This window comes from Terrapene carolina, unplaced genomic scaffold (genome assembly GCF_002925995.2).
Source record: "Terrapene carolina triunguis isolate 2854851 unplaced genomic scaffold, T_m_triunguis-2.0 Scaffold148, whole genome shotgun sequence".
Taxonomy (NCBI): domain Eukaryota; kingdom Metazoa; phylum Chordata; order Testudines; family Emydidae; genus Terrapene; species Terrapene triunguis.
In genome coordinates, this window is record NW_020664499.1 from 7,498,123 (window position 1) to 7,511,537 (window position 13,415).

The window sequence follows — 13,415 nt, forward strand, 5'->3', positions numbered from 1 at the left end:
ATCATTCTGGGATGTAGTAAGCAAGACATGAGAAGTAATTCTTCTGCTCTACTCCATACTGATTAGGCCTTAACTGGAGTATTGTTGCCTAGTTCTGGGTGCCACATTTTAGGAAAGATGTGGACAAATTTGAAAGTCCAGAGAAGAGCAACAAAAAGATTAAAGGTCTAGAAAACATGACCAATGAGGAAAGATTGAATAAACTGGGTTTAGTCTGGAGAAGGGAAGACTGAGAATGGACATAATAGTTTAAGTACATAAAAGATTGTTACAAGTAGGAGGGTGAAAAATTGTTCTCGTTTAACCTCTGAGGATAGGACAAGAAGCAATGGATTTAAATTATAGCAAGGGAGGTTTTGGTTGGACTTCAGGAAAAAACTTCCTAACTGTCAGGGTAGTTAAGCACTGGAACAAATTACCTAGGGAAGTTGTGGAATCTCAGGCCTGGTCTACACTGGGGGGGATCGATCTAAGTTACGCAACTTCAGCTACGTGAATAACGTAGCTGAAGTCGACGTACTTAGACCTACTCACTGTGGTGTCTTCACTACGGTGAGTCGACTGCTGTCACTCCCCCGTCAATTCTGCCTGCGTCTCTCACGGTGGTGGAGTACAGGAGTTGATGGGAGAGCGCTCGGGTCGATTATCGCATCTAAACTAGACGCGATAAATCGACCCCTGCTGGATCGATCGCTGCCTGCTGATCCGGCGGGTAGTGTTGACATACCCTCAGTGATTGGAGGTTTTTAAGAACTGGTTAGACAAACACCTGTCCGGAATAGTCTAGTTATTTGTTCTGCCTTGAGTGCAGGGGACTGGACTAGATGACCTCTTGATGTCCCTTACAGTCCTACACTTCGGTTATTATATGTAGAGGTGCAAAGAATGCAGAGTAGAGCACTGTCAGAAAGGACTCTTTCAGAAAACGTGACTCTGGATAATCCAATTAAGGAAATCCTGGTGTTTATAACTTGAGGTTCCTGGGTTCATCTTATTTTGGTGCATAACTGTGGGATCTGGAACAAACCTCTTCTAATGGATTGTTTGTTTGTGTTTGAATTGTTTGTTTCCCAGGCAGTAGCAATATGGGCGAAACACTTCCCACTGGACAGCTGTCCAACATTCCTTGGCGCAGAGCAGTGGTAAAGTACACAAACAACGAAGCCTATTTTGATGTAATTGAAGAAATAGATGCAATTATAGACAAATCAGGTAAGGTGTCATGTCAACGTAGATTTGCTTGTCAAAGGACGTTTCAACATTCTATTTAGCTAGTGCTGTTTAGCAAGAATTCAAGCAGTCTAACTGACTGCCTCTATACATAACATTTAAGTACGCTGCCCATTTGAAATACCATGCACAAATGTGTTTATTTCATCTCATAAGAGCAATATGGCCTGGGCCACTTACTCAGCAAGCTTTTGATTTCAAGAAGTACCCTGCATCTAGATAATTATGGCTTATCTATTGGTACCTTCTTACGGTTACTAAAAGAAACATATTTCTTGAAGGCAAAAGCTTTAAGCTGGTCTGTTATCTTTATGTCCACTGTTTTATGCTAACAACTCATCCTTATGTTCAAGGCTTCTCACTGTATGATCAGGACAAAAGTTGTCACTTGCCACCTCTCCAGCTTCCCCATTATCTGCCTCTGTGTAACATTGAGAGAATGTTCTTTTCCGACTAGCCAGCCAGTATGAATGCTGAAAATTAAAATCCCTTGGGGGGGGGGGGGGAGCATGACAGTCAGAATACCTTGATACATGGATTGCACCTAACTTGCTCAATACCATCCAAAAAATGTCCTAGGTCTACCCAGTCAGTAATGGTATCACAAAATTGCCATCTGTGTTTCCATTATGGCTCCCTCTTCCAGAAAAGTCTGAGGCTATTTGAATCCAATGTTGTTGCACTAGTTGTGAGCAGTTCATATTTTCCCCCCTAAGATTATTTGACTTCAGTTCCTCAAAGATCTCACTTCCTTTCTTGAGAGACTCCTAGACTTCATTAGAATGTATGCAGCTGATAAGGACCCTTCCCTAGCATAGGACGTTGCCTCATTTTACACAGACTCTCAAATCATGTCCATTTGAAATGGTTTCTCTTCCCCTTCAGGCACGTCACTAAAGTAAATATTAGCCTACAGTTTCCTCTCTTCTGGCCCATTTCAAAATGAGTGAACAGTAGCTTCTGCATGGTGGTGTTTTTTTGTTTGTTTGTTTGTTTTTTTTTTTCCCCCCCCCCCCCCTCCAATTAATTGTTCTGTTGTATGGCTACATAAGCCCAGAATTCAATTAAAGACCCAAGACCTTTTTGTTCCCTTGGGGCATTTAAGGCAGCAGTTGCTTGTTAGATAAGAAATCTCATGGTGTTGCCTTGTCTGTCAAGACATGACAGATGTAAGAGACTTATTTCACTAAACAATGAGAATAACCCACAACATTGCAATCTATGAAAGCCAAGGATGATCCAGGCAAGTGCTTCCTGACAAGAGTTGATCACCTGTGCGTATCACATGGTTTGTCTTTCTTCAGCCTCCATATACAACACTGCACAACTTATTAGGAGTAGACTGGTGTGGGGAGGAGCTTTCATGTGTGACATTACCCAGGGTACAATTTGGACTGTTGAACAGCTGATCCTATCAATTCTCCAGCCTCTGGTGCCTTTTACAGTGCTTTGCTATGAGAGCTACCACTCCTGGTCTCCTCACACACAGCTTCCAGCCAGTAAATCACACCCAGCTATACTGTCTGAGTGCTACAGCCAGCAATTCTTGAATTACCAGCTAATTCCCAGTCCCAGACTTTCCCCAGAAACGTGCATCTTATACTGCCCAGCCCTCTCCTGGACAATACAAGCTCATCTAAAGTCCATCATTTTATTTATAGAAAATGATATGCACAAATCCTGTTATCCCAAATGGAGTTTCCCAAGCACTTCATTCCAAACACACTAGTTTAGATAAAACAAGTTTATTAGCTACAGAAAGATAGATTTTAAGTGATTACAAGTAATGAAGCATACAGGTCAGAATTGGTTACAAAGAAATAAAAAGTAAGAACACAATTGATATCTAACTTTAGCAAGCTAAGTGAATTCAAAGCAAAAGGTCTCTCTCGCACATTCTATCAGACTTACTGGCAGAATTCCTTTCAGACAGGATTCCTCCCTCAATCCAAAGCTGTTTTTGTTCCTCAGGTAGTGGTTTTGCCATGGGTAGAAAGAAAGAGAAATGATTTGGAGCGTCTGTTCCCCATTCTTTATACATTTTCCTTTTCTGTGAGAATCGTCTCTAGCTAGTGTTCAGGAGACAGTCTATGGGGATAGGAACCTCCAGCTGTTTCTTTGCCAAGATGTTAATTTCTCACTCACCCTTTTTCCTGCCAAAAAATGGCCAATTAACCAGGTGATGGTCTGTTTGATTTTGTTGATACCTGGCTGAGGCATCAGTTTGCCTTTTGTCACCGAGGAACTGGTTTGTGACTGCTGAGTAATATCATAAAAAAATCTTATAACTTTACATACAATGTTGCCACACATTTTACTAGGACAATTATGATGATCAGCAAATTGAGTTTTCAAATGATACCTCACAAGACATGTTCCATACAGAATTTATCATAGTCTTGTGAAAGAGGTGAACATAGGATTATAGATTGTCACAATATTCTCAACTGGGATGGGACCTGAACAATTGTTTGCTGCAGCTGATCTACCTCAGCAAGCCTTCTGTGATATATGTAACAAGAATGATACTTTCTGTTTGCATAGCTGGATGCTAAACATACTGATATCTTCACCGTTGTATATGATGCATTTATGTCCTCTTTACTGCACTGCCTATTATATTTGGTAAGCTATCCACAGTATACTAAATCATCTGTCTCTCACTACTTTTCCAGGTTCCACAGTCTTTGCAGAAATTCAAGGTGTCATTGATTCCTGCATTAAGTTGTCAGGAATGCCTGATCTTTCTCTTTCATTCATGGTAAATCTAGCAATGCAATCAGCCATCGAACTGTAACTGTTTGTATTGTATTTCTAGCAGAGTTATGCAAAAAAGATTGAAATGTTGCCTTCAATCCATACTGTACAGAGAGGAGACTCCAGCTGCTTCATGACTGAGCAGAATGCTCTGATGTAGTCTTCAGCCACGTTCTCCATTTTGAATAGTGCATGAAACTTTGCATTGCTGTCACTGCTAGCCACATTGTTCAGTAATTAGTAATGGGGATGTAGAGCCTTTTGTCCCTAGGTCAGCAGTAACTGACAGCTGCCATTATCTGATTGATTGTGGTTCAGAGTCCTAACAATAGGTGGTCACATCAAAACCAGCTCTCCTCAGTTGGCTTCCTTGTTGGCAGCCTCAGCACAGAGGGCAAAGGAGTGAATGTGCCTGGAGATTAAATTGGCTTCTCTCACTTAAAGCCAATCCCTATAAGTCACAGCTTAGGCACCTTGAGGGGGAACTGGCATTTCTACTGTCAGGCTGTACCTGGTCTGATGATCAGGACTGTCAATCTAGCACCTCTCTGCAGCAGCAAAGCTAGGATGCAGGGGGTGAGGAAGAAATAAACCAACTGATATCAAACCTTCACCAGATGTGGGAGAAGCTTACATCTGTCTCGCTTCCTGTAGAACCCGAGGCTTCTGGATGACGTCAGTTTCCATCCCTGTATTCGGTTCAAGCGTTGGGAGTCTGAAAGAGTGCTCTCATTTATTCCTCCAGATGGCAACTTCAGACTGATATCCTACCGTGTGAGCTCCCAAAAGTAAGTTTGTGTTAGCTACCCAGTCTTCACTTGGGACTTGTCTGCACAGTGCGTTAGCCCAAGCGAGAGGGGAGCAAATTCTAGTGTGGACTAGGATGTTGGCCACTAAATTGCCAGTGCAGACCCTGCTAGCATGCACTAAAAGTTTCAAACAGGATTAAGTAATGTGCCCTAGGGAACTTTTATTACACACCAGCTGGCGCCACATGGGCCATTTAGTGCGCACCATGGTAGTGCAAACTGGACTCTACAACCCACTCATGTGGGCTAATGCACCCTGTAAACAAGCCTTGGAATAATCTCATGAACATCTCAATTTGCTCTGACTCATGATTTGATGACTGGAATTCTCATTATTGCTAAATGCATGTTCATGGGTAGCTGTCTGAGATTTATTTAATCTGATGCTCTGCCAGTTTTTTCTAACATAAAACCCTGCTTGGCAGAGATGCTGATATCATCTTATTGTTATCAATAAGGATTGTTCAACTGGGCAACTGTTCAACTGGGCAGATCACTAGCTTGTAACGGAACATTTAACTCCTGATGTTTCCATTGCTAGAAGCTGATCTGTAATTAAGATGCTATCTCTCTGTAGTACATTGATCTTCACTGGCTTTAAAAAACCTCCACTAAACTGCAATTATCTTCAAACTTAGTTTCATTTTAATGTAAGCAAAAGTGAGAATGTGTCCAGTCAGAGTGTTTGTAAGTATCTTTTTGTATTAATTGTTGTAAAACTGTTGACCACCAATAGAACTTGCTATTGCATTACAAACCACTAACTTAAGGACTTTGATTTTTTTCCCCCCTGTTTGGATCTTTTTTTAGGAGAGTATTACTTTCTACTTTCAAGAGAAATTAGTTTTGATTTATCCTGCCAACACCATGATGGATATAAGACTCCTTTGCAAACTGTACTTTTATTTCCCCTAATTTATCTGAAGTAGTCTTTTCTGCTAAGTGCATTTAATTCCCAGTTTCTGTCTTCAGCTTGGTAGCAATTCCTGTGTATGTGAAACACGTAATCAGTTTTAAGGAGAACAGCTCTTCAGGGAGATTCGATGTTACAATTGGACCTAAACAGAATATGGGGAAGACAGTGGAAGGAGTCATTGTGACGGTTCATATGCCAAAAGCTGTACTAAACATGAACCTTACTTCCACACAAGGCAGCTATACATTTGATCCCGTCCTTAAAGTAAGTCTTGAGCTGTTTATTTCTGTCTTTAAATTCAATGCAGACAAAATTTAAAGAAATCAAGAGAAAGCTTCATACTCTAGAGCAGAGGTTCTCGAACTGTGGTCTGCGGACCACCAGTGGTCCACAGGCTCCATTCAGGTGGTCCACGGATAGTTCCCTCTACGGTGTGCGCTTGGGTGGCCACACGTGAGACAGTGAAGGGCCACCCAGCTAATTAGTGGAGCTGCTCAGGCGTGGCTCCACTAATTAGGTGCCTGGCCCCTGGAGAAGGTGAGGTGGTGGCCTTGGGGGGAATAGGAGGTAGGTGGGAGGGGCAGAGGGGTAAGAAGAGGGGATGGGGGGAATTTGGGACATGCAGGGCTGCAGTGGCCAGAGAAAGAGGCGACTTTCCCCAGCTCCAGCACTGCAGCTGCCAGGAAGAAATGGCCATCCTTCCCAGCCTTAGCTCTCTAGCGGGGGAGAGACCCCCTCCTTCCCAGCCCCAGCAGCGGAGAGAGGGCACATCCATTGCAGTAGAAAAGTAAGACTACTGATATCAAAATGTGAGTTGTGTGCTATTTGTAGAGCAAAAAAAGTTATTTAAGGTTTTTTTATATATAGCGCTTTTATCCAAAGCGCTTTACAATAGTTAGCTATTGGTACAAACAACATTTCGAAAGATCATTAAGTGGTCCGCCGGGACCCTCAGCAATTTTCAAGTGGTCCGTGGAAAAAAAAAGTTTGAGAACCACTGCTCTAGAGTGCTTTGCGTACCAGAGCAAAAATCTAAACTTAACCATTCAGTATAGTTTGACAATCAAAAAACTGCTGTTTTTATCTTTTTTTTTTTTTTTTTTTTTTCTGCTAAATTTTAAAGGGCCACAGTCATCTTTGAAACCACATTTTGTACCTGTGTTGTAACCATAACCCTAAAAGGGACTACAGAGAAACACACTTTGTTTAATGCATGTCAGCACTTTGTGTCAATTTCATTTATGGTGCATGCCCTTCCTCCTAAACTCTGTGAGAAGACATTTACTTGTAACTGCTTAGTTACAACTGCTACTTGCGGTCTGAGTTTAAAGTTCTAAAGCAGAACTTTAAACTCAGACCGCAAGTAGCAGGCTGGTATAAGCTGCAACAGGCAAAATAACCAGCAAGTAGCAGAATAGGGAGTGGATTTGGGTATGTTTGCTGTTGCTCTCACACGGCCCAAAAAATCATTGTAAACAAACAGGGAGTGGAATGGAAAACAGTTGACCTATAATTTTGCTTCTCTGAATATATCATTCCAACATAATTCTAACTCATGCCTCTTGCATATGGGAGTTGACACCCAGAACTCTTAAAAGTTTCTTTGAACCTTAAGAGCAATTTTAGCAGGATGGGATTTGGGCCAAGTCCCACTACTGTATGTTTCATGTCACGTTGATGTTGCTGCTGCCCCAGGAAGTTGCCAGTGAGCTCTTGATTTGAGCACGAAGCAACAGTTCCTCGAAGAAATAGACTGATTCAATAATTTATTTTCATTTTTAAATCAAAAAGCAAACAGAGCCCAAGGCAGACAAACCTACCAGAACTTTGCCCCAGGCGGGAGCGAAGGTGGGCAAAGGAGCAAATAGCCCCAAAACACAAATAAAACCTACTTACACATCCAGCTTCTGGTTCTTCTCCAGTTGGTAAAATCATGCAAATGATCAGTGTCTTTCTACCCTCATTCAGGAAAACTCATTTGGGAAGAGGCAAAATAAAAAGTAGGAAAGAACATAGAAAATCTTGCTGTCTCCCCCCACTTAATGTAGTGAGGGTGCTCCCCCCAGTGTAACTCCTTGTGGATTAGTACAGAGATATGTGAAATTGTGTCCCAACGACTGTGTATGGCTTGGAACCAAAACTCGATTTACCTTAATCATTAGTCTGCTGGACTTTACCTCGCCTGTCATGCACCACAGGGCACTTGATGTGCCCCGGTAGAGCCAGGCAAGCTCACATTGTGTCCATTCCTACCTCCTGTTGAGTTCAATGTATGATCAGGCTACAGTTGCAAAACCCTGTTCCTACAGTTCTGCTGACTTGCGTCTGATGCTTTTTGCCAGCATGGTTTGTCCTGTTAATTTTGGTACATTAAAAGCTTTAATGGAACAGAGAGAAGGGCCAAATGGGAGCTTTTGTACCAATCTTTCCTACTAAAAAAGTAACTGTCACCTGAAACAATTGAACCTTTTAAAGCCCTGGTGATGCAGATGGTCTTCTAACTGCAAATTGCTCCTCTTCCTTCTCTCCACCCCACCAACTCTCTCCTACCCAGGTACCTGCTAGCTTTATTCTGTTTCCCCTCCTCACTCATGCCCTGTTGACTTATCTGAGTTATTTATCAAGAACCATTGCTAAGGAAACGGGTCCCATTAAGGGTTCCTGACCCCTAGTCATTGCTCTTATCTGGCAGCAGGAAGGCAGGTTCACTTTGGATTTAATCCAGGCAAGGTTCCTGACCAGACCTGGTGTCCAACTGCCAGAATTTTTCTACAGACTAGCTGCCCCACCCAACCCACAAACTAGCAGCTGGATATTAACTTGACAAAATATTTCCTAAAATCCACTTTTTTTTTTTTTAGGTGTTAACTTGGGACATTGGCAAAATTACCCCTCAAAAGCTACCAAATCTTAAGGGCATAGTGAATCTACAATCTGGAGCCCCCAAGCCAGAGGAGAATCCCAGCCTAAACGTTCAGTTTAAGATACAACAACTAGCTATTTCAGGTGAGACGGCTGCATTAACCAGAACTAATACAGTTGGAGGAGGTAGGGGAATTGTAGGAATAGGGGTCTCCTAGCGTTGAATTGGACCTAGGGACTCGGTAGAACATAGAGCAGAGTTCACTTCAAACAGATGAAGTTACCTTGAAACACTAACAGTTTCATCTTGCAAGTAGAAGATTGTGAAATCTTGATGATTTGGATCATTTCTCATGGCCTTTCCAGGGCAAAATAATGGGTATTTCACAGGCTTCTGCCTGGAACATACATGAACTTCTCTGGTGTAGGGCGAGGAAGAGGGTTTTTGTGGGGGGGGGGGATTTCCCCCACACGCAGTATGGCTTTCCTTAGTTCTTTGACTTCTGTGGGCCTAGCACAGGAAAAACCCATCCTGATTATCAGTGACAATTTTATTTTGGGAAATTATTTCTCCTCCTAACTCTGAAAGCTCTTAACAGCCTAACTCCTCTAGTTTCAGAGCATGAAATCAAACCTGAAGGTTACAGTGTTAATGCAACCATGGACTTGAGAAATTAAGCCTATAGGCCCCAGTCCTGCAAACAGACACAATGTATGTGAATACCATTGAAACCAATTGGATTTGTGTAAAGTTACTCACATAAGCAAGTGTTTGTAGGAACAGGGCCTTAACCTTAACTCAATCACATTCTACGTATTTGATTATACACTTGCAGAAAATATTGCTTAGAACCTAATGAGGTGGGAGCGAGGATCAGTGAGGGCAATGGATTAGCAAGGGCAGAAGACAGTGTTAATATAAGCACCTTCTCACTGGGGAGGTTCCAGAATGCTGTGGTGGTCAGGTGTGTGGCAAATGACCAAACCTGGCATCTCAGGCACAGCCTCTGGAGCTGCAGTGCAGTTGAGGAGGCCACTCACCTACTGAAACGATGTTCAACTTGCGCTGGCCTATCCAGAGGACTTTCTAGATTCCACATTGCTGACCCCGAAGTTTATTGAATGGCTGAAATTTGTGTTGCCAACCGAAGCCCTTTTGAGAGACACAAGTGTTCCCTCTCTATAAAGAGCTTTTTTTCCATCTCTTGTACCTGTGCTAACATGCATTTGCTAATGACAGCATGCTGTGTAGTGCTTACGCAAATAACTAGAGACTTGAACAAATCAGAATTAATGGCCTCAGTTCTAAGGGAAGACTTTCAAAAAGGTGTGATTAACTTCAGCTAGCAGACAAAGGCATAGCAAGAACCAGTTGGAATACAGTAACTCCTCACTTAGTCATCCCGGTTAACATTGTTACGCGCCGATCAATTCGGGAACATGCTCATTTAAAGTTGTGCAATGCCCTGTTATAACCTTGTTTGGCAGCCGCCTGCTTTGTCCACTGCTTGCAGAAAGAGCAGCCCATTGGAGCTAGCGGGTGGGGGCTTGGAACCAGGGTGGACCGGCAGCCCCATATCAGCTCCCTGCTCCCATAAGTTCCCTGTGCAGCAGCCACCCAGCAGGCTACCAATTGCCGGCAGTTCAGCTGTCCCGCCCCCCCCCACCCCCACTGCCATGTGCTGCTCCTGTCCTCTGCCTTGGAGCTGCTCCCGGGAGCGTCCTGCTTGCTGTGCATGGGAGGGGGCAAGAGGGGGGCTAATGTCAGGGTGTCCCCCTGCTCCTGCCCCCCACTGACCCCCTTCTCCATATAGAGCAGGGTGGGGACAGGACAGGGCTCAGGATGGAGAGAGTTTGCTGGCCACACCTGCTGTCTCAACTTCCTGATCTTTTTAAAGGCAATGTACTTAGAGTGGTGTCCGCGTACTTAAAGGGGCAATGCACATCTCTGTCTCCCACACACAGGTTGTGAGTCTGTCTCCCCTCCCTCCATTTGTGCTGCCTTGTAGAGTGTTAGGCTACATTAACAACAATGCGTTAACCCTTGAGGGCTCAGCCGAATGCTAGTTCACCATTTAGCAGTAAGGCATTCCCCGGGAAATATCCCACCCTCTGACTTCACCACCTCAACCAAGCTTCACAATCATCATTGCTGTGTACAGTATTAAATTGTTTGTTTAAAACTTTTTTATATATATAAGATATATTACGTCTTTTGGCTGGTGGGGGAGAAAAAAAATCCCTGGAACTGAACCTAACCCCCTCCTCCCCCCATTTACATTAATTCTTATGGGGAAATTGGATTCGCTTAACATCATTTCACTTAGTCACATTTTTCAGGAACATAACTACAACGTTAAGCGAGGAGTTACTGTACCCAGATTGGAAATAAGTGCAAACTTATAACCGTGAAGATAACTAACTAGTGGTGGAGTTGACCAGGGCTGCAGTAGTTTTTCCATTGTTTAAAGCAAGAGTGGATGTCTTTGTAAAAGCTCTGCTCTAGTCCAATTGCCTATTTGGCTTAGAGTGGGAATTATGTGTAGCTAGTGTACAGCATATGCTATGCAGCAGGTCAGAATGGATCGGTGATCCTTACCCTTCTGTGTACCAGGATCTCTCTCTCACTTAGCAATATAGGAGAGATGGTGTGGCCACACTACCAGGTTAAGAACCCCTAGACTAGAGGATTACAGTCATCCCTTCTGGCATAAAAATCAGCTGAGAAAGGGAGGGTAGAAGAGAAACCAATTCAACCTGAACAGTAGTGCTTGCTAGGTGGAAGAACTAAACTCCTCTGCACAGAGCATTTACAAAGCAGATTATCCAGACTTCAAGGGGGGGAGCGTGTGAAAATGTAAACTCTTGCTCTTCATGTTCCCCTTTGTGTAGGATTGAAAGTAAATCGCCTTGACATGTTTGGAGAGAAATACAAGCCTTTTAAAGGTGTCAAGTACATCACAAAAGCAGGAAAATTCCAAGTCCGGACATGAGAAGATGCTCTATTTGCCAGAGCAAGTAGTACAATTTTTTTTCCTTCAGATTTGGAAATCGTGACCGTTTAGTGACGTATGTTGCTATTAGGTGCCAATTGAGTAATTATGCACACTAATTAATTTGGGATCAAAGCATTTCTATTCACAGCAGCTATTCAAATGAAAGTATAGTCTGTTTTTTCATAAACATGGCTTTAAACTAGGTTGCTTTTTTTTCTAACTTTCAATAAATTCTTTTGAACAAGGATTGTTTGAGAATTGGGTGGTTCGCAGAATGCCACTAACGCACTGCCAAATAAGATATCAAAGCCAGGCTTGCAGGTGGTGAAGCACACTGGCAAAGGCCAGGCAACCCAGCAGGACCCTCTTGTGATGGCAGGTCTTACTGCTGCCGGGTGAGAGAATACTACACTTTCTCAGAGCCTGCCACAAGTTACCATTTCAAAGTGCAGCATGATATCACTTCAGAACTAGAATGCAGCAGAGAGAATGGGTAGGCTTCCAGGTGAGCATGGGACATGTCAAACTTGTCGCTTGCCTTGAGAGCCTTTCTGATGAACAGAAAAATCTTTTGCTCCTGTTTACAAGATACTGCCTTAGGAAGTGTTTGCCTTACTCAGCTTTCATTTGTGCCACCAACAGATGAGCTGCTAAAATAACTTTCTGCATCCAAACTTGGGAGTGATTGTTGCTTCAGTATTCCACTTTCTTTCCACTTCTCACATTACTTTGTATTTTTTTATAAATACAGTTGCAGAGAGGAAGATCTATTTTTATGTAAAGCCTCAGCTTTGATTTAGAGGTACTTCTTCTTTGAAGCAAATGCCACCAGACGTGTGTGCCATGTGTACATTGGAGTGTAGCTTTTAGGTAGCACAGTAGAAAATGTAAAATGTACTTAAAGGTTGTATGCTTTATTGTAATTAATTAAAATAAAAGGGAACTCTGCTGCAAATATCTCTGCTTGTAAAAATGTATTTCTTTGCTTATGACCTGCATCTCTAATGCTCTGGCAAATAGCACATGAAGCTTTTGTTATACAAACAAAGCAACCACCAGTTACAGCTACCCTTACCACCTTGCTTATAAGGAATAAGTACTACCACCACCTAACAGGACATGGAGGTGATGAGCCATTCACTTCATTTAGCTTTGCTTAAAAAATACTGAAATGTATAACTGTCAATCACCTTCCTAACACTAACCACTGCGTCTTCTCTAAAGCTGAGAACAAAACAACGTATTAGGCACTGGCATTGTCCAAATGTGCCATGAAATAGACTGAGGTCCAACATTGTCTCATTTGTTAGAAGGAGGAAGGAATCAGGACACTGCAGTTCATGTCCCTACTTTGCCATTGACTTTGTTCCCTGACTTGTGCCTATTTACCTGTAACAGGGGTAAGTAGGTATTAAGACCTGACCTGAGAGGAAAAGATTAAGCAAAGGTCTGCAGCCAAAACTTTCAAACCTGGATAGCAAAACTAGCTTTTTTAATTCTTATTTAAGCACTTGAGAAACAACCAAAACAAAGCCTGAGTGAGTATCTCCAGCTTCCATTGACATTAGTGCAAGTTGTAGATTTTCAGACAAGCTGAACACCTGGCTAATTTTATTTAGGATGAAGTTTAACTTTTGGTATCTAGGCTTATATTTGGACCATTAATCATCATCTAGGTACAACCAATGTTGAAATCCGCATTCTGAGGGAGACAGAATAATAACTACCTTTCAACCAATGAGGAATTAAATTTTAGCACGTGTTCTCATTGAACATGCATATGTTATCATTAATGATCTGGAGGATGGCATGGACTGCACCCTCAGCAAGTTTGCAGATGACACT

The 13,415-nt window shown here is 42.6% G+C and overlaps 1 protein-coding gene across 2 annotated transcripts in view; it reads left to right on the forward strand.

Annotated features, from left to right (window-relative positions):
• Positions 1–12,304, forward strand: part of LOC113406895 (AP-3 complex subunit mu-1) — a 46,607-nt gene extending 34,303 nt beyond the window's left edge. The window contains exons 4-9 of one of the 2 annotated variants that reach the window (XM_026653754.2): positions 1,075–1,212; positions 3,906–3,991; positions 4,642–4,775; positions 5,769–5,976; positions 8,574–8,718; positions 11,467–12,304. In XM_026653754.2, coding sequence (XP_026509539.1) covers positions 1,075–1,212; positions 3,906–3,991; positions 4,642–4,775; positions 5,769–5,976; positions 8,574–8,718; positions 11,467–11,567 — 812 coding nt within the window. In that variant the 3' untranslated portion in view covers positions 11,568–12,304. The remainder of the gene's footprint in view (positions 1–1,074; positions 1,213–3,905; positions 3,992–4,641; positions 4,776–5,768; positions 5,977–8,573; positions 8,719–11,466) is intronic. The other variant, XM_026653755.1, reaches the window with a different exon arrangement.
• The last annotated feature ends 1,111 nt before the right edge of the window (positions 12,305–13,415 follow it).